Source organism: Pygoscelis adeliae, unplaced genomic scaffold (assembly GCF_000699105.1).
Source record: "Pygoscelis adeliae isolate BGI_AS28 unplaced genomic scaffold, ASM69910v1 Scaffold57, whole genome shotgun sequence".
NCBI lineage: Eukaryota > Metazoa > Chordata > Aves > Sphenisciformes > Spheniscidae > Pygoscelis > Pygoscelis adeliae.
Genome location: NW_008825615.1, coordinates 15,084,010 through 15,105,648, shown reverse-complemented (window position 1 = coordinate 15,105,648; position 21,639 = coordinate 15,084,010). Strand labels below are relative to the sequence as shown.

General features: G+C 38.9%; 1 protein-coding gene across 2 annotated transcripts in view; it reads left to right on the top strand.

Annotated features, from left to right (window-relative positions):
- Positions 1-21,639, top strand: part of TINAG (tubulointerstitial nephritis antigen) — a 67,113-nt gene that overhangs the window by 6,620 nt on the left and 38,854 nt on the right. For both annotated transcript variants that reach the window (XR_663993.1, XM_009333180.1), the window contains exons 2-6: positions 2,783-2,846; positions 3,850-3,939; positions 5,537-5,651; positions 11,663-11,786; positions 13,998-14,148. Coding sequence is in view for 1 of the 2 variants with exons in the window: in XM_009333180.1 (XP_009331455.1) it covers positions 2,783-2,846; positions 3,850-3,939; positions 5,537-5,651; positions 11,663-11,786; positions 13,998-14,148 (544 nt within the window). In the remaining variant the exon portion in view is untranslated. The remainder of the gene's footprint in view (positions 1-2,782; positions 2,847-3,849; positions 3,940-5,536; positions 5,652-11,662; positions 11,787-13,997; positions 14,149-21,639) is intronic.

Below are 21,639 nucleotides of genomic sequence, written 5' to 3'. Positions count from 1 at the left end.
TGGAAGTGATCATGGACTGGCCAGAAGCAAAGATTTTGGAATATCGCCAGAGGAGGAGGTGACGCTTGCTGAGGAGGCCCCAATGTATAATAAACTACCAGAAAATGAGAAACAATATCCTCTGTTCACTGATGGGTCCTGTCGTCTTGTGGGAAAGCATCGGAGGTGGAAGGCTGCTGTATGGAGTCCTATACGACAAGTTGTAGAAACTGCTGAAGGAGAAGGTGAATCGAGCACGGATGGTGGCAAATGCCCTGTGGGGGTGGTTGCAGCAATGGAAGCGGAGCAACTGGCAGCGCAGAGGCAAACCCATCTGGGCTGCTGCATTGTGGCAAGATATTGCTGCCCGGGTATGGGGGGCAATGAACAGCAATAAAACTGCTCAGCACTTTATTTCCAGATTTCCATCTATTCACTGACTTGGTGCACGGCAGCAGTAAGCTACGCTGTGACTTCTTCCATGGGTGTGCACCGTGCTGAGGGCCAGTCTTGATTTAACTATGTGGAACTGCTTTGACTTTGCTTTTATGAACCCAGCATTCAGTATGTTTCCATAGCTTTCCTGTGTAGTTTCAGAAGAAACTGTGCACATTCCTGCCTTAGATACTGAATAGAAGTTCTGGATATTATTATTATTATTATTATTATTATTTTAAATTTTATTATTAGAAGAACTGTTAGAGTTTTATTTCTTGACTACATTTATTATTTACTTTATCTTTTTATTTCAATTACTCTGATGGTACAAAAAGCCCTGTCAGAGTCAACACACTGGATCTCATCCTGGTGGTGGTATAAAAGTGACATCCAGAGAGTTTGCTAATTGCTTTTACACTACACAGTCAGGATCTGGCCTACAAGTGAGTAAACCTGGAGACATTTCACTGACAGAAGTACTTACATCAATACTGGGGGCAAATGAAGTAAGAGCTGTAAGGGTGTAGGAACGCTGGACTGGGAGGGTAGACCTCGTTTACCAAATACTCTTCCTTCCAATCATGATTTTCACATCATATAATCCCATTCATAAAATCATCAGGCTGCATCTTCAAATTAATTAATTTCCTACTTAATATAGTAATATTCCAACCTAATATATTCACAGCCAGACAATCTCACTGTGTTCTCATGCAGTGTCTTTTAGCTTAGATACCTCTGCTCTCCACCACTGATGCCTGAGGCAGCACTCCTGGCCCTCTAAGTCTTAATTTGACTAAACTAAAGAAACTGTATGGTTTTAATCTTCAGTTCCCTAAGCATACATTATGAGAAAGCTTTTCTGTACTTGCCCAGGTTTGCATTTTTTCTCGGGCATGGGTGGTGAGGCCTGCCAGCAGAGCGCCAGTGAGGCTCCATCCTGTCACTCAGATGCTGTGTCAATACTTTCTTCCCTCAATATATTTGAAATATCTTGCTTGATGCCTCCTTCCAGCTACTGTCTGATGCTGACTTTGTGGCAGACTGTGACAAACTGTGACAGTTAAGTAATTTGCTCTGGATATTCCCTGAAAAATGTCTCGGATCTTAGCAGAAGCTGAATAAGAGCAGAGACTTTGGGCCTCAGACTGCTCAGGTGGGATATATCTCACCTATGCCCGCGCTAGCTAACATAGCCTGCTGTATGACTAACAGGGAAAGATAGGCACTTATAATTAATTTATCAGCTCTAGTCTACTTCTACACCTCGGTATGAAATTAGCTATGGCTTAGAAGTGCATATTTCTCTTTTGCCAATAAAGGAGGTCTAGGCAGCCAAGGCATACATGTGTATGTCTGGGCAGACAAACTCCAGCCCTTGCCATGAGAGGGGGATGGCCTTCCTCACACTTGTGGTGGGAAAAAAGCGTGATATAATGCAAATGCAAGTCAAGACTATATTAATATGAAATATGGTTTAAGCTTCTTGAAAATGGAGGAGAAAGGAGAACCTGGGGATTCTGGCTCCAAACCTGTTCTGTGGGGGAAAGAACATGATCTCTACCTGTAGGCTCACCAGTGGAGGAACCGTGAGAACAGGCTGGAAAACAAAGACCCATGTGATAAATGTACAATATTTGTTACAACTTGATCCAAAGCCCTGCGCAGGCATTCTGGATCTTTCTTTTACTGAAGCTTTGACAATCAAGCGCACTGAAGAAACAGTCTGTGCAGAAGATCTTAAAACACACACAAAGTCTTAGTGAAGTGTTATCAAAGAAAAAAATTAGGAGGCATGTATTTGTCTGGAAAAATCGTCACTCAATTTAGGTTTTATACTGGGTTTTGGAGAGAATATGAAACTTACATTTGCCTTGAAACATAATTGATCAGTCTGTTTTTCAAAAAGGAATTAAACTGGCAGGGAAAAAGAACATATTACAATAGGTTTGGAATAGTTATTCATTTTTTTAAATTCTGTAACTGGAAAAACTTATTTCTATTTTAATTGCCAATTAGAAAATGATTTTATTAGAAATGTATTCTTTTTAAGTTTATTACTGGAAAATAAATTTATTTGAAGAATTATTTTTATTTACATGTAAGGTAATAATTTTTCAGTCAGTGTTTTGAATCTGTTGCTGATTTTATTTACTACGAATGATAATGTACCTGGTAAAAAATTAGAATACATCAAACTGCTTTCATTACTTGGAAGAAACTGGAAATAGGTGTTGCCAACTTTCAACTAAATAATTTATGCATACCGCATACAACCAATTAATTCAATAGTAGCAAGAGTTTTGAGTTTATTCACTTCAAAAATTATTTTTTTTTTTCACACATCTATATGTTATGTTGGCAGGTTGTTATAAAGATGGCCGATATTACGGAGAAGGAACAATAATTAAAGACAACTGCAATTCCTGGTAATGTTTCAGAGAACAGCAAATTAAATTTTATTTAGCATATGTCATGAAAGAGGAATTAAGGTAGTGAGCATCCTTAAATTCATATTAAACATGTAATCAAATCAAAATGTCTGGAAAACTAGTATTTTATTGAGGTATTGTAGAATTAGATTACAGCAATTTGGAAGAATGGCAAGAGGTCAATGGGCTTTCTAATCGAGATATGAAAATGAGAGTGTTAAAATGTCCTCCTCACTGGCCTAATTCTGTTCCTGCTCAGTCAATCTGCTGGCTCTGACCTGAGTCGAAATGGTTTCAGCCTAGACCTGGGCATTGACCTGAGCGCAGACAAAACAAATATCATTAAAATTTAGGGGATTATTTTAGAACATCTTCCTCTGTTTCTTTTGCATGAGTGATGAGACCTTACATTATTTCATAAGGGAAGAAAATATATAAATGTATATTTATGTAGGAAAGGGATGAACTGTTTGAACATCCCTTTGTCTTGGGACAGGAGCAGGCAGCGCCGGCAGGGGCCTGAGCCGCCTCCCTGCTTCGCCTCTCCAAAAACCAGCCCTGCATCTCCAGCCCCAGGGCAGCCCGGGGGGCTCCAGCAGCACCTAAACAGGGCTGGGACCCCCACTGCCCTGACTTTAGCCCAGGGTCCTGGGAGCAAGGTATCTACGGCCACATGGCTCCTGTCTGGTTTTCCTGAGTGAAACTTCCTCAAAATATCTAATTTATAGGACATTGCCTTTTTTCCCTGGTTTGGTCTCACAAAGATGGAAGCAAAATTTTTCAAATATGACCTTTCCCACAAGCTGTAAACCTTCCCACCTTGTTCCAATTAGGATTCATTAGGTAGTGAAGTAGTGAGAAGTAGTATTGTGTTTTCATAAATACTATCTGACATTTATATTGTTTATGCTTTTTTTTCTCCATCTTCCTTCTGTTGTTAAAGTGCATATTTTTTCCTTGACAATTCATTTTCTGCTCAGTGATATTCTTGCCCTTTCAGCAAATGCTTCCAAAATCTCTGGAAGTGTTCAAAAGAAGTATGCCTTGTTCGCGAAGACTTGATTCAGCACATCAATTCTGGAGATTATGGGTGAGAACACTTTTATTTTAAGGTTTTGTTGTAAACCACTGTATTGCTCATTGTATGTATGTGCAAATTACAAGTTATGCAGTCCTCTCCACCCCTTCCTTCCCCAATTACATTACAGCAATTTGACAGTAAATGTACATCTGTGAAACTTCCCTAAATCTCTGGCAGATTATAGAGTTTTAAATGGAAAGATACTGAAAGTCTCATGCTGGTAAGAGTTGACATTGTGAACATCTATCTAAAACATTCTCCGAATTTAGTACAAATTTTTTGCTCACAAAATGCTATTTAGATCACCTTCCCTTATTCTTCATTTATTACTTGGGATAGATATTTAAAGTAATTTTTTTTCCTCCCTCAAGAGCATTGTTCCACATAACAGGACTCCAGGTAGTGTTGGAAGAGGAGAGGATGGGCCAAATGAGGACCAAGATATCAGAACATTCTGGGTCTCGGTGTTTTTCTTGCTACCAGTTCTCATTCCCCCCAGGCAGTGCAGAGGGATTAGGGACACCCCAGTACCAGAGCTGTGCCTTGGGAGCCTGCTGGCCATTTACAGCTCCTCCCTAGAAGCTGTGGTGCTAAATTCAGCAATGAAGCCTGCCCAGATTTCAAGCTGTGACTCAGTGCTGAAACATTTTATACTTCATGGGAGACATTCAAACCAACTGAGTTAGCATAGACAATTAAGTTAGGCACCTGGAGCCCTTCACCTCTCTCTTGTCAGTGGTAAGCGGTAAGGTTTGCCACAGGGTGGTTAAGCCCACCTGAGATATGACTCAACTTCTGCAGGTGCTTGCACTCTTCACTGACTACAGGCAGACCAAGAGCAATGAGGCTTCTCATTTGTGCAGCATAAATCTCACCTCCTTGTTCCTCATACACAAGTAAGAAAGAAATGGGTAAAGAGAATGCTCTCCTGTGTGGCTCAGCTCTTTTCCAGTAATAACAAACTTCAGTGTGTTCCAAATGTGTATGGCTGCAAGGTATTTTTTTTCTGTTGTGCGTACAGTTTGCAGGGTTAAGGCTACAATCTGAGTCTAGTCTACCTGAGAGTAAGGAGGGAATAATTAAAGAGCACTGGGGAGCCCTTTCTCTCAACCTGGCTATTGGTGTAAAACTCAGGCAGAAGTTGTCAGCTGGGCTTTCTGCTGGGTTCAACAGTGTCTCACTGCTAGTGCACCAGAACTTGAAGGCAACGTAACTCACTACATGAAGATGCTAGTTCTCTGTGGGCAACTGGTCTGAAGCATAATTTGAGCATAACTTCAAGACAACAGTAATTGTTATGACTGAGCATCTTGTTTTCCAGTACTTCTCTGAAGTATTGCATGCTCATCTCCTGCAGGCTGATATGATGCTGACCTCAAATCAACACTTTTCATAGACTACTGTGTTGCTCCATCCTACACTCATTTGCAGGGGAAGAGCCTGTACTAAATATTTTCTCATGCATATGAAATACAAGGTTTTGAAATGTAATTTGAAAAATTTATTTCTGGATGTTATTGTTAGTGGTAATCTTACAAAGGAGCAAGGTATTAATGTGAGTGGTATCTCTAACCTGGGGTTTGTTTGTTTTCTGTCTGTGAGGAAGATGGAAAGCTGACAACTACAGTCAGTTCTGGGGAATGACAGTGGAAGAAGGTTTCAAAAAGCGCCTGGGCACCTTCCCTCCATCTCATTCCTTGCTGAGTATGAGAGAAGATCCAGTAAGTGTGATGTACAGTTGTTAAATTTTTTAATAACTTTATCACATGGAAAAATAAATGTGGACAATTATAAGATTATGATTCAGAGATTTAACACTAAATGCTTCCATGTTGAATATGAAGCTCCCAGAATAGTTCTCCAAGCCATAGAGTGTGTGGTCCTATTGATGGAAATCAAACAAGGAGGAGCAAAAGCAAATATTAACCATTGGGAAGCTGTGCACCAATATTAACTTATCATTGTAGATCACTGGTGTTTGAAATTTTGCTTATTTAAGGTGGTTCCATACCATCCTCTCCATTTTCTAATCATTGCACACGGAGCTGTAACCATAAAAAAAGATAAATCTGGGCATAGTTCATTAAGGCTAACGGCTGAGACTAAACAGCAATCTTTGAAAGAAGCTCAAAAAGCCCATAGGATAAAGCAATGTAAAGATGAAGTAGGAGGCTGGGATTTTGGCCAAATAGAAAGAAAAATGATGGGAAGCATGGGAAAATGAGATGATTCTCTACTACCAGCTTTCTAAACCTCTTGGTCATGGCTATTTTCATGGCAGTTAAATTAAATTTCCTATCATATATTTGCTCAAATTAGTTCTGCAACAAAGCAAATATACTTTAAGTTATATAGGTAGGTTAAGAAATTAAAGAAGAAATGCATAGTAATTGAATCCAGAGTAGATTTTCCAATGCTTTGGATCAGTTACTTAGGTTCTTTCTTAGAAGACCCAAAATTATGGAAATCATAGATTGAAAAAACTAACTACCTCACCATAGTGAAATTAGAAAACTTGCAAGAATAAGTAGATAGATCCAAGGTTTGCAAATGACTTTAAATATAACAAGTTTTTATCTTTGGCTTCTTATAGTTCAGGAAAGTGATGCCATTTGATTATCTATTTGAAGTCAATCATTGATGCTTGTTGTACATGTGTATGGCAGAAGGGTTTCCACATCACAGAAGGCCTTGTGGGGACAGCAGTGCTGAGCTACCACTTGACAGGAAATTGGGAAAGAGGGGGAGGGCCATGTGCCTCTGCAATAATCTTAACAATCCTAACCCTTTTGCTTGATGCAGTCTGGTTCTGTCCCACACAAAGTCAGATCCCTGCACCAGCGTGGCGAGGCATTGGGTTGTGGCCCAGATTGGCCAGCTTGCTCAAAATTACACTATGGAGGGTTGTCAGAGCAAGAAGCTGACAGAAATTAAGCTTTGGAGTTTTGCCTCGTATGATTTCCTAGACTACTCTTCGCAGCCAAAGAAGGGTCCATTTCAGTTGAAGATGGCAAGTCTAAATAAGACAATGACATAAAAGAGTTTAGTGCAATATTTAGTAGGTATCTGCCACAAATTACCAGTGAACTGCATTGAGGCTCAAGAGAGTTGGGGTTGATTTGTTGTTGTTGCTGGCTTTTTCCTTGAGGAATACAGTGTGATGCTTACATAGCAGAAGCAAAAAGTGGATAACATGTACCTAGCTCAGAGATTAACATCTACATTACTAGATATCTAGCTAGGTGAGACAAATCCCACCTAGGAAAACAAGAAAAGGAAGGTTATAAGAAATTCTTTACCATATTTTCTTTTCCATTCAGTTTGGGGTAGCCGGTCACTCAGTGGTCCTGCATTATGTCCAGCCTATTGAATCATTGTTATTAAGCTTCCCTTAGCTTCTTTGACTGCTACACTACTTACAGCCTTTGCTCCACTGATACATTTCTCAGGCGTATTTTCTCTATCTGCTATCTTTTTATGAAATCTGTGAGCCACAACCCAACTACCTTTGGCCCTGCCAGACACCCAAGGAGCTTCATGCATTCTTCTCCAGAAATCCAGCTTTGCACATTCATGCATTTAGCTGTCAGGAAGTCCTACGTGTTGCTGGAAGCACAAGCTTTGCATAGGATTCTAAGAAATATTTCTCTCTACTTACAAATGCTAAAAATATAAAATAATAATCTCTCTATGACTTTCTCAGCTTCTGGAGAATTCTTTGAGCTTGCAGAAAATTGCTCTGAATTTTCTATGAGCCTGTCTCCTACCTATGGCTTCTCTTCAGAATTATTAGAACTTTCTTGCTCTTATCCCAATGGTTTCTGTATTAGCTAGTCTTGATGTAAAAATATTTTTCTCTGAAGCTTCCTGCAAAGCTCCAAATCTCCCTGATTCTGTCCCCTATAGTTTTCTAGAAGAACATAATCTCTTTAGTGCCCTTGTTCTGCTTCAGGAAATTTCCTATCTACCACACTTTAATACTTCACAAAAACATTGAAAAAAAATGGTTTTCTTCACTCATAGCCAGCTCCATATCTAGCATCACTGCACGATCCAGCAATTTCATATAACGGATTGGGCTCACCAGGAGTATATTGACAGATTCTTCCAACTGGCAAACCAACAGTAGCCATGGAGTTAACTTCCAGGCACTTTTTAAGATAAGTATCTTACCAGATTTTCAGAGACACTTGCCCCTGCTTCACCTTCCATGAGTAATTTTCTGCCATTGATATTTTGTGAAGCATACTAACACATTTACAAAGTCCTAAGTGATAAAAAATGAGTGAGTTTTCATGACAGTTTCCATTAAGCTTAACCTGTAACTAGGTGACAGCTCAGAAGAGAGTAAAAAGATATGAATGATGAAATTGAGAAATAACTACTTTTTAATATCTTTCAGAGATATTCTCCAAACCTTAATGGCTTGACCTTTAAGTGACCTTGTTGAGTACTAATTCACCTGCAGGCCAAGGTACTAGTTACTTGCTGTGGATAAATCGGCACTAACTAAACATTCATGCGTTCTCTGGGGTTATTACTGCCTTTTCCATTTTGCAAGTGAGAAAACTGCAAGTCATTTGCCCAAAGTCATATATTTAGTTGATAAAAATGCTACAATTAGTGTTCAGGAGTTTTTGGCTCTATCTTGCGCTGACCTGATTAAAACCTGGTAGTTTTGCTAATGTAGAAAGAAAACCATAGCTACCCATTTGTTAACTACAACTTTTTTTTTACTTTAAATAAAAACCATTTCTTCAGCATGCTACTGGCCTACTATTTAGGGAATAAATGAAGTTTCTGGTACCTAAGGGCCAGATGTTCTGATTATTTTCTACTGTCTTTTGGGGATGCTTGAGAAAAACATTTTTGTGTAGAAGGGGCTCCTTACTCAATTGCATTGAAAAAAGATTCAAGAATGTAAAGCCCTTCTGTGTTAACCACTTTACATCTACAGCAGAGTCTTAGTTCTCAGCAGTGTTGAAAAGTTTGGTTGTGGAGTAGAGGCTTTTTAGTTATTTCTTTGACTGACATATCCAACTACAAATATAGCTTCATAACATTACTTCCAATTAAACGGTGTGACAGAGCTACATTTCATCTTAGGGAAAACACAAACTTCTTGAAGTTGCTCATAGAGCTTTTAAAAGCTCTGCTATTAATAAAAGACTATACCTGCTCAATAAGGTGGTGCTTATGTCTGGAAGGGTAGTTTAACATGATGGCACATTAGAATACTTAAAAGACAATGATATGGAACAAGAACTAAATCTAAACTGAGGACCCTGTGCTGCATGACCGTTTTGTCTTCACAAAGCAAGTGATGTCCAGAACTTTTTTCCTACATAAAAAAAAATATTGCTTTCCCTCAGAAAAAGTATTTCCACATTTGCAAATTCAGTAATATTCAGCCTTTTTTCTCTGATGGGCCATCTAAATTTTCTGAAGAAGTCGTAGCTGAAGTACGAGCGTTCTTTTATATCCACTTACCTTCCTGCTTTGGCCAGACTGCTAGCTTCACTGCAGAGAATACATATGAAGGTTTAAACACAGTTTGCCAGTCATTTTGCTGATTGCATTGTGCTGTCTGATGCTGGTCCATGGAGCATATGTTGAGAAACAATTGTCTAGACTTACTATTTGTCACAGAACAGCAGTGCTTCTCAATATCAGGGTAGGAATTTCTCAGACAAAAAGCTAATGTTTCTGGCTACAGGTCAGTCCTGCATTTCTAAATGGCAAGGCTGAGGTTTAATGAGGGATTTGTTCTGGGATTTACAATATGAGGCTATTAAATACCTTGGCAGTAGTTTAGGAATATGTAAAGTAACACATTGTCTCAGACCAAAGATCTATTTAGAATTTTGCTTTTCTCAACTGCCTCATTTGTGGCATTGTAAGCGGTCATTGCCCACGTAAGTGTGCTAAACAACCTTTGCCAAATTTTGCTTGTTTACTGGTTGATAGTGAGCAGTCTTATCATGTAAAAGAAACACTATTTATCCAGGACTTTGCCTGTATGATTCATCTTCAAAGTAAATCTTGTGTTTGTGCTTGCTCATTAATAATGAACATAATGATAATTTAGTAAGACATTCTTTAAATTAGCTGTTGCTTTCTGTGTGTCATTTGAGGTTGCAAGTCCCATGTATCTAACAAGGTTTTGAAAAAGCAGACCTTTGAAAGTGATTAATCAAAATATTGAGATTAATATTTTAGCAAGATTTGGAAGATTGCTGGCTTGTTATGGGTGGAGGTAAAACTTTCAAAAGAACTTGAGTCACTTAACAGCTTGTAGTATACCTTAATGGTATTTAGGACTCACAGCCTGCATCTAACATAGTGAACCTAGAAGCACTTGAGGGTTACTGGGTCTGGGGGTATGCACAGACTGTATCAATCCGTCTGTTGGGGCTGTATCCCAGTCTAATATCAGATACAGACCTGAGGTACAAGCTTCTTTTTTCCTTACCCACTTCTTCTCAACCGTGGGTTTTCTGTGGGAAATCCAGGTGTGCAAGCTGGATGGAGGCACCGCTGTTTCCCAATGTATGCAACAAAGTGATCTGGATACAGCCAAAGTGGTAAAGTTCGGTTCCCCAAAGAGTCCTGAAATAGTTTGAAAGAACTGGCCTCAAATGTTTAAATCATCTTAGGAAAAGGTATGTAGTCTTATAAGTCACATAAGCAATTTAGAAAAATGGTGCAGCAAGGACACCCAGAACTAGAAGACTAAGTAAATCGAAGTAAAATAAAGGAATTTGAACAGGATAGAAGCCATTGTGCTTCAGGGTATGAGTCTGCTTATAAGAAAGAAACATCAGGGAATTATTTGCTTAGGAACAGATTATCATATTTTGTATATTGTGTTTTCTTCTGGAACAGATGTTATCAACAATTGTTTGAGACAAACTGATAGACTGGATGGACTAATATTGCAATTCCCTGTGCAGCATAAACAAACATTCCATAAAGTTTAACAGTAAAAAAAAATGGGTCAATGGTTTTGATATGTTGAGCACAGAGCAGATTATTAACAGTTGTACCAGATGATTCTTGCATATGTGGATATCTGTGCAAAGCTTGGAGGACATAAATTAAGGAGGAGGGATGAAGTTGCTAAAAATGGCTGTCCAAATGGCTTTAGTGAGCAGACCATGAATTCTCATTAACTCAACATCAGATTGCAAAGCAGAATAAAAATCACTGATTTTCGTTCTGGAATGAAAATAAGTGCTGGAGATTGAAAACCGTCTGTGTAAAAAACAAATCAATGATACACTGTACTGATGCTTCCCCCATGGTAACTAAAGTTTCCTACCTACAGCCACGTGTCAAGGAGAATAGGGTAACAGGTACCTAAGTTCACTTTTATTTGTAGCAGAAGGCTTTTCTTTCCAAAAATGCCAGGTGGGCCATAATTAACATGTTTCATAGGGAATTGCTGTTTGAGATAAAAATCAGAGAGCAACTGGACAGGTTATTTAGGTTGGCAGTTGTGGAGCTCAGCTTTCCAGCTCAGCTACTGGAGTGCCAGAACCCCCCTGCTCTCAGGGGGTCCACAGCACCCAGCCACAGGGATGCTCGGGAAGCCACAGGTGCCAATGCTTTAGGTTTCCTCAATTTAAAAATTAAGAATTTTAATTTTTATTAGGGTAAAATTTAATTAGGGTAAAACTTAAGACAAAATTAGGAGTTGAAGCACATACAGATCTCCTACATTTTGTTTTAGGGAAACTCACTTCCAGAAGAAAAATTTCCTGCATTTTTTGCAGCCACTTACGCATGGCCTGAATGGATTCATGATCCTCTGGATCAACGAAACTGTGGAGCATCCTGGGCTTTTTCAACCGCAAGTAATATTAATTTTTTTCTCCTTTTAAAAATATCATTGATATGAGATGTGTGATGAAAATTTGTAGTGATTAGTAATGAAGTAATTGCAGCTTGCCGTTCACTTTTTATCAGCAAACAGGAACATTTAGAATTGCTACAGCTTTCCCTCTAAGTTGTCCAAAGACTTAAAAGGTCGGTCTAAGCTGTAGAGCTTTGTTTGCTTTTCATAAGTTTGTGTAACATAGGGATATTTTTCAGTGACAGAAAGTAGAAAATGAATTGACTAATGTACTTTACCGTAACTGGTAGAGTAACTTTTAAAAAAATCTGCATCCCTTGCTTGCACAACTACATGCTTGACTTGAAAGCTTAAAACAGGTAGGCTTTATTTCTTTATATGTATTTATATATTTGTGCATTTGCCATTGTCCAACACTTGCTATTTAAGTAAATTCAGTGTAATCTTTTCAATAATTTTATGAGAAGAAAACCCTGAAACTGCTCAGATATTTGTGGAAGAAAGTGTTTTCAAATTCTGTAAGCAAAGAAATGTCAGTAATGCAATTCAACCTCATGTGCTACAACCTCTGGTTTTATGAAGAATGGACACAAGTGTTTGTGTCATTTTCTCCAAAGAACCTACAGCGATCAGTTATATTCATTTTTCTTATGCTGCAATAAATCTCAGTACATATTGGGATATATAAAGATAAAGAAAAAATTATGCAATCAATCTTTATTGCTTGATCCGGCCAGTGGGTCCTCACGGGTGCAGGTTTCTGCAACTGCTTCTTTGAATCACAGCAGTAAGAGAAAGAAAGGAGCATTTAGGTCAGTTAATCCCAACTTCCTGCCAAAGCCAGACTGAACACATTCTGTTACCAGTATGTCTTGTCCAGTGTAGTTTTAAAAGACAAAACCAAGAGAACTTCTGACAGCTCTGCTGACAGATTACTGCACAGATGAACAGAGCTCACTGAGGGAAAGACTTTCCAGATATTCAGCCTAAATTTTCGCTTTCATAAGTGAATCTTTTGATTTTAATTCACATAATTATTTTCAATGCTAAATATTATAAGATGTTATATTATCCCATGTTGTTAAGGTGCATCTAACATTTTCAGTCTGGAATTTCAATCCTTCTTTGTAAGATTAATTGTTGCTCAATGAATAGACAAGCACTGCTGTATCATTTTTTCTTATAATGAGTAATTCCTATAAGTATTCCAGAACTCTTCAGTAAAAAGCTTTTACACCTATGAAAATAAATTCATTACCATGTGACACCTCACAAAAGCACAAAACACAGTTGTTGTCAGCTGCCATCAGCAGATTCACTCTTCTGAAGTCTTGTCCAAAGTTCACTGAAGTTAGTGTTGATTTTGATGGGGCTTTAGATTTCAAGGGATTTTTTTTTTATTTTCAGGTTGAGAAATGAAGGGCTAACAATAATAAAAATATAATTTAAACACAGGTAATGACTGGGGTTGGGGTTTAATTGTTTCATTATCACTCGCTAAAGAAAGGAGAAGTGGCTTAATTTCACCTACAACAGCCTAGTCTGCCTTTAAATCAGTGCATAAATATATCAGTACTTAGAATTATGGCTATCTGATTGAGTTCAGACATCTAAGGTGTCTATCTCAGAAGAAGAATTTTGTGTGATAAGGGAAGGAGGTCCAATGAATCCCACATTTACACATTAATATGAGCATTTCCAAATATTCTTTCCAGTAAAACCAGTACATACTTTCAGTCTTGAATTTTCTTCTTCATAGGACTGTTCATTTTTGCTTTTCTTTTTTCTCAAATAAAGGAAGGAAAGGTAGAAAAGAAAGAAAAGAGATTTGGAGATTCAGCTGCAGAGAGCTGGGAGAGTATTTGCATCTTCTGCTGAAGTCAACCAGAGATGAATATGCATTTACGAACACCGTAGAGACTATCAGACTAAACCATGTAAATGCCTCATTTGATGTTTAGATATGTGGGACTTTATGATAACCAGTAAATCTATGGATTTACAATATTACAGCAAAGTTGCTCATGACGCTTTGCAGTTTAACAATCCTCTCTCTCGAAAGTCTGTACAGATTATATCTGTATTGCTTTGTAAAGATATCTGCACAGACAGAAAATATTGAGGTTGTATTTCAGCCCCTCTTTCACAACAACCAGCGTGAAGTTGTGAGTAATTATTTGGTTTGGATAATGGAAAATTTCTTTCAAAACAGGTGTTGCAGCAGATAGAATAGCAATTCATTCCAAGGGTCAGATCACAGACAACCTTTCCGTTCAGAATTTGATCTCTTGTGATACCAGGAATCAACATGGATGTAATGGTGGAAGTATTGATGGTGCTTGGAGATATCTGAAAACACATGGGTAAATATTTTATCTATCTATTTAGATTATTTTAACTTGAACCAGTTGCTTAAGTTACAATGTCACTTGTGTTACAATGATGATTTCTGACCTTTCAAAAAAGAGGCATTTAGCTCTGTCCTAGGTCAGATTAACTGTGTTACTTCATCAAGACTATCACTCTCTCTCATTTACACCTTCTTTAAATCACCTTCATGAAGCCTAGGAACTGTGAAGCATTCCCAAAGAAGTAAGTGAAGACTATTTTGAATGAGGGCTCTCAGTGAGAAAACTCTGGAGCCACCTAGCTCCCATTTAAGCCTCATTACATCTAGATGTTGTCATTAGCTGTAATACAACTGGGGAAAATGGTAGCCTCTCTAACAGCAAGACAAACAAGAAAGGATTTTTAATGTCAGAGACAATACCGTAAGTGGACTCAAAACTCCTGTGGTTCTTGGGATACGGGCTCTTCATGTTAAACAACCTTGAGTAAGCAGCCAGTTGCATGAGACAACATTTTGAATATTCAAAAGGATCAAACATTAACCTTCTAGAAAGCAAATTGTAATCATCCCATCCCAAGCTTGTGCCAGAATGCAACACCGTAGCAAAGACTATATCTAGATCCTTCTTCCTTCAGGTCGGACTAAGCAAAGTTAACAGCTCTCAAACTCCACATGAACAGCTAGAAGCTTTATAAAATGACACATAATAATTTATAGAATCACAGAATGATTTAGGTTGGAATGAACTTTTGGAGGTCACCTAGTCCAATGTTCGTCTCAAAGCATGACTAACTCTGAAATTAGATCAGGCTGCTCAGGCCATATCCCAGGTCATATTTTGAGTATCTCCAAGGATGGAGGTTCCACAACCTTTCTTGCAGCAGGTCATTTTGTTTGACTGCTTTTGTGGTCAAACATTTTTTTCCTATATCTAATCAGCATTTTCCTTGGTACAACTTGTGACTGGTACCTTTCAACTTTTCACTGTGCATCTCCAAGAAGAGTCTTGTTCTGTCTCCTCTATGACCTCTCCTTATGTAGTTGAAGACAGTAATTAGATCTCCTTTTAGCCTTCTCTTCTCTGGGCTGAACAAATCCAGCTGCCTCAGCCCCTCCTTGCATATCATTTGCTTCAGCCCCCTAAGTGCCTTCCACTGGACTTGCTCAGTTTGTCAGTGTCTTTACTGGGGATCCCATAACTGAACACAGTACTCCAGATGTAACCTCACAAGTGACAATTTGAGGGGAATAATCATTTTTCACAATGTCCTGGCTATGTTCTTGCTAACACAACTCAGTATTGATTGTCCACGTTTGCTGAGAGGGCCCACTGCTGACCCATGTTCAACTTTCTGCTCATCAGGACCCCAAGTCCTTCTCTGTGAAACTGCTTCCTACACAGGCAGTGCCCTGCCAGTACTGCTGCATGGGCAGTTCTGGCTCAGAGGCAGGATTTGTCTTCTGCCTTTGTTGAACTTCATGAGGCTTCTGTCAGCTCATTTCTCTAGCCTGTTAACATTGCTCTGAATGGCAGCCATGCATACTCACCACTCCCCACCAGTTTGGCATCCTCCACAAATTTACTGAGGGTGCCTTATGTCCCACTGTCCAGATTGTTAATAGAGATGCAAAACAGTGTTGCTGCTGTGTTGACTCCTGAGGAATGCCACTAGTAAACAGACACCAGTCACTTTGATCTGTCGAACTTTCAGCATGCCAGTCCAGTTCAGTTACTGACCCTGTAAGCAACTTATCTAGTCCAATAAACTAGAAGAACACCACAGGAGACCATGCTGAAAATGTTGCTAAAGTCAAGGTAAATGATATCCCCTGCTTTTCTTATTCTCCATGGAGCCAGTAATTTCATCATGGTTAGATCATCTCATCTTATCATCTCATCATGGTGAGGCATAATTTACCATGGTAAATCTGTGCTGCCTGTTCCCAGACAACTGCTTGAACTTCATGTTCCTGGAAATGGCTTCAGGAAAATTTGCAATAACCAAATTTTATGTACTGTGTAATTACATGCCGCTGTTTCTCACATTGTCAGAAAATTTTTTGTATTTCCTGTTCCATACCAAAACCTATTTCCTCTCTCACTTTCATACACTTTCATCCCTTACTCTGTCTTTGATATACCTGACAGACAGAGAGATCTCAGGTGTGCTGTCAACTTTTAATTTTAGTTAAAAAACAACAAACAAACAAACCATGGAAAGAACAAAAGAATGTCAGACGTGATGCATCAGATGTCATAGCTGACATGGCAGCCTGGGGATCCAGGTGAAGACCAAAGCGCTGTCATTCACATAGACACAGTATACAAAATGATCATTCTGCTTTCTTCAAGTGTACCAAACTATTTCTGATCCGACAAGGGTATTGCATTGTTATAGGGTGAGTTTACATTGAGTGTTCCTCTGTCTTTCTGTCTCAGGGTTTAAACGCTAAATTAAGGGAGACCCTTTCAGTGAGTGATTACAGTGGGCAGTAATGGGTTGCACCCAGCAAAGACCCCTCAGCACCTCATGGGGGTAAAGGCAAAGGCTTCATTCATGAAGAAATGAAAGTTATAGCTTAACATTTTAAGCTACACTTTTCTGTAACTAGAACAGGCTCCTTTCAATCAGAAGCTCATGCTCTTAAGAGAATAAATAGAACTCTTTCTCACTGGACTGGTTGCTTCCCTACCATGTTAAGGACAGGAGAATTGCTAGTGTAGATAAGATAAAAGATCCATTTTAATAAGTATTATCTCCACAACAGTTGGAGCAACCTATTTTTAGAGGAAAAGCCCTAAAGAACACAACAATAGGACAACCTCCTAGTCTTCTGTTCCCTCTGACTGTTATCTCTGTATGGGCATAACCACCATGAACCCATAATAATAAGATTCTTCCTATACCAGAAAGCTGTATTTTTTTTACCTGGAGCAGTGTGGTTAGTGATGCAGTCTGTTCTGCAGAGGCAGTTTAAGTATACAAGAGTTAGCTTATTTCTATAAGGAAAGTGAGGCAGGCTGAAGCTGTTATCAACCTAGCTGTACCCACACAGGACCTCGTGCTGGTGTAAACGCAGTAGTGAGAAGATTGCTCCCTGACTGACCACAGAGTACCAGCGTGAAAGTGGTGTGCAGAGCAGGCTTTCTGACTGATGTAAGCCTGGAAGCATACAGACAGGGCACCTCAGCTCACCAGAGCATGTCTGTGAACTGTCTTTTCACCTCCAAAGTCCCAAGTACTTGCATTACTGCTCAGTCACCTGAGACGTCTCATGGTATTCACCAGCCTCTTGCAGCTGGCTGTCTAAGTAAAGGATCTGCAGGGTAGTTGTGAGAACCATCACAGATTTTTGGAGACTATCTAGACCTCCAATAAATCTCTGCAGTCCAAGACTATTTTCTTAGTCATTCATCCAGCTTTCTTGTTCCTATGGAGCCAGCTCCAACATGTACAACATCACTGTGCTCTTACAGACATTTGCCTGCTACCCATTTGTCCTGGTTTCGGCAGGGATAGAGTTGATTTCCTTCCTGGTGGCTGGTACAGTGCTGTGTTTTGGATTTAGGATGGGAACAAAATTGATAAGGCACCAATGTTTTAGTTGTTGCTAGGTAATGCCTACACTAGTCAAGGACTTTTCAGCTTCCCATGCTCTACCAACTGAGAAGGCTGGAGGTGCATAAGAAGCTGGGAGGGGGCACAGCCAGGACAGCTGACCCAAACTGGCCAAAGGGATATTCCATACCATGTGACGTCATGCTCAGTATATAAAGCTGGGGGAAGAAGAAGGAAGGGGGAGACATTTGGAGTGATGGTGTTTGTCTTCCCAAGTAACCGTTACGCGTGATGGAGCCCTGCTTTCCTGGAGATGGCTGAACACCTGCCTGCCCATGGGAAGTAGTGAATGAATTCCTTGTTTTGCTTTGCTTGCGTGCGCGGCTTTTGCTTTACCTATTAAACTGTTTTTATCTCAACTCACGAGTTTTCTCACTTTTACCCTTCCGATTCTCTCCCCCATCCCACCATGGGGGAGTGAGCGAGCGGCTGCGTGGTGCTCAGTTGCCGGCTGAGGTTAAACCATGACACCATTCTTATCCCTGATCATTGATTTGCCATCAAAGTACCACACACAAAAATGTCTCTACTTACCTATTTTTATAAACAACATTTCTAAATCCTGATTTTCTTTCCTCAAGTTCAAATGATATTTCAAATCCTCTTCCAACAGTTCCAGACACAAATAAACACCTTAAGGAAAATATCCAAATATCTGTGAGGACAGATACTGGAAGAACACAAGAACAGCTATGCTGGGCCTGAGCAAGGGTCCATCTAGCCCAATATTTTGTCTCTGACAGTGGCCAAGAGCAAATAGTATAAAAAAAGAAAAAAAAAATTAACCTTTTTTGATTCACTGGACTGATAATTGAATCATTTTTGTAGCTGAAACCCCATAATCCATAACCTTTACCTTGACAATGAAAAACATGGAAATTTATGGCATAAAAGTCTGAAGTGTCTTTTGAATGAGCCCTGTTAAATAGTGCTTGCTTCCTCACACTTTCAGATGATTTTTATTTTATGAGCCAGTATATTGCAATCATTTTTTTCATTAACTCCATACTTTGCAATAGGGAGAAAGCACATTGATTTTCTATGTGGGCTTGTAAATTTTCAAAGCAGTGAAAATACTGTTTTAAAGCTTCTGGTTTTCTGATTTCTGAAGTATGCTTGTCTCAGGTTTTTGATAGATTTTCAGGAAAATCTAGTGCTGACCTAAACTATCCCCAGTGAAGTCAATAGAAGACTTCCATAAAGCTCAATGAGATTAGACCAGTGTTGAGACCTGACTTCAGAATCACTGAGCACCCAATTAACAGTGAAATTCGCTATAAGTGGAGCTGAATCGCTGTTTAACTCTCTCTCTCTCTGTCTTCCTCCATTAATTAAATAATAAATCTGTATTCTATTTCTAATTATTATTAATTTTAGGCATTTCAGTTACAAGCCATAATTTGGGAGGGATCAATGTGGTTTGAAAACATTTATTTTATCTGCTAAGGGAAATTAAAAGCTTACAGTCTTTAAGAATGAGGAAGAAACATTTCATTTTCAGGTAGTAAAATGGTTACACACTCGATTGCAAATACTGCTTCTAATCAGGGCTTGATCTGATTTGTACCTTGGGCTCTTAGCAGTTGCAGGGTATGATATAAAGGTATTATTGATATTAGTTGTGGCCAACTTGCTAATAACAACCTAATGTTTTAGATTATGTTCTCATCTCACAATTCAAACATATAAATACAATAAAACCACAAAAATTTTCATTAGATTGAACACATAAACATGACTTCAGATGAATTCTGCTAAGAATGTATGAACAGGCCGCAGACTTTTTCTGCTTCTCCCTGGATGCTGCTTGCTCCTAGTAGTATTTTTGTATATGTGTATGTATATGTGTACATAAACACATTCACATTTATTTCTGTTTTTCTTCTATGACTCTTCTGGCAAGGTCTTCTCCTTGAAATGCTTTTAAAGTTTACTCTTGTGCTGATGCTTCAGCATGTACAAACTCATGTTTCAGCAAAGAGCTGTTAAATTATGTTAATCATGACTGCAGAAACTATGCTTAGTGAAAAGATTCAAAAGTGACTGTTAGTTCAGAATGAGTCATCATGTCTGGATTACCACACAGCTCCAGTGTGCCAGTGTGTCATTTGATGCTCCACTTCTCTTGCCATAGAAGTAAGACCCATCCATGCAGAACCTGTGACAACTCCAGTGGGACAATCCAATTGAAAGGAGGGGGAAAAAATCCCTACCCCAGGAACGAATTTCTCCTCTTTTGTCTCCCTCTGAGGTGTTTCTAAGTACACCTGAGGAAGAGGTGTCATACCATTCCTTACACTGGGTTACAATCACCTACTCCTACCCTGCTTATGCTAGATCGCGCTCTGAGGACTGTGTTTGCTCACCTTACCTGCCTTGCAGGCCTGATTGCACTCAGCAGCAATCCTTTATTTCTTTTGGAAATCTGTGATCAACGGTGACTAGAATTATTATGATTATCTATATAGAGATAGATACATTTTATAAACATTATATATGTAGACACATATAAATGAAAGGTTTCCTTCTACCGGGCAATAGAAAAAAAGCATAATAAATTTTAAAATGAATAATAACAACCTGTGTATATTTGGCCTAAATACTTACCATTCCCCATTGGAAATCTGGGAATCCAGAATACTTTCAGACATTCAGAAGGGATTAAAAGGTGTGGCCAGTGAGTAGACTGAAGACCTAAGTAATAACAGCCTAACAGCCTTAGATGGGCAATCCCTTTTCATGCAGGCAGAATTACTGCTTTTTGCAGCTCCTGGGTGTGTTGGTCTAGTTTGGGCAGAAAGAATTTGGTAAGCAAAAAGACATTCTCCTCAGCGTCGATTTTTCTACCACCAAATGCTAATGTGAAAATGCCATGTCTTATTTAAAGTAGCTGAAGCATATATGTGCTCATCTTGTAAAAATCCTGACAACTAAGTATACACAGGCAAATATAATTATCCTCCATATTGCATGGAAATACAGTTTTCAGTTCTTCAGATTCAGAAAGTTCAGTATAATTGGCAAGCTACTTAAATACATATCCTTTCTGTAGGACTGCCTATTTTAAAATATTCTGTTTCAGTGAACTATTTAATTATGCTCTTTAAAAGAAACCCTATCATAGGCTTCAATGGCATTATCACAGAAATGTATATATTGTTTTGGAAACATCTAGCGGTGTAATGTAGAAAACTAGAAGGTCCAAATATCTCATAAAGAGGATAAAATAATAAGTGGAAGATTCGGTGTGCCTTTATTTGAGTATTTCAGATTGTAAGTGCATTTTAAATATATGCTTTGCTTCCTTTACTTTATTGAAGTAATAATGATGTTCAGTCAGTCAAACAGTCAAAATGGCTGAACAATTCAGAGAAAGCTACTTGAAAGAAAGCAACTTAGTGTATGATGCAGCAGTTCATTTGATGTAGTGCCAAGGTAAAGAATTAAAACCCCTCTTTACCTTTCCTTGAAACCACCTCTTATTTTCATTGCCCCTCTCCGTTCTTGGATGCAATGACATCTCTTAACCTGTGCTTCAAAGCTCATTTGATTTAGCACTTTGGAGATTTACAAATCCAAAATTAGCATGGGTTTAAGTCTCAAATGAGTTATCACAGCTCCTCCACAATCACTCCTCTGACAACATCAGTGTTTAATGCCTTCAAGTCTTTGAAGTCTGCAACTAGAAATGGGTTGGACAGATGAAATTTGTTTTGCTATTCAAAGGTTTGTCTGTGTTTCATTTAAAACAATAAATCATAGAATCATAGAATCATAGAATAGTTTGGATTGGAAGGGACCTCTAAAGGTCATCTAGTCCAACCCCCCCTGCCGTGGGCAGGGACGTCTTCAACTAGATCAGGTTGTTCAGAGCCCCGTCCAGC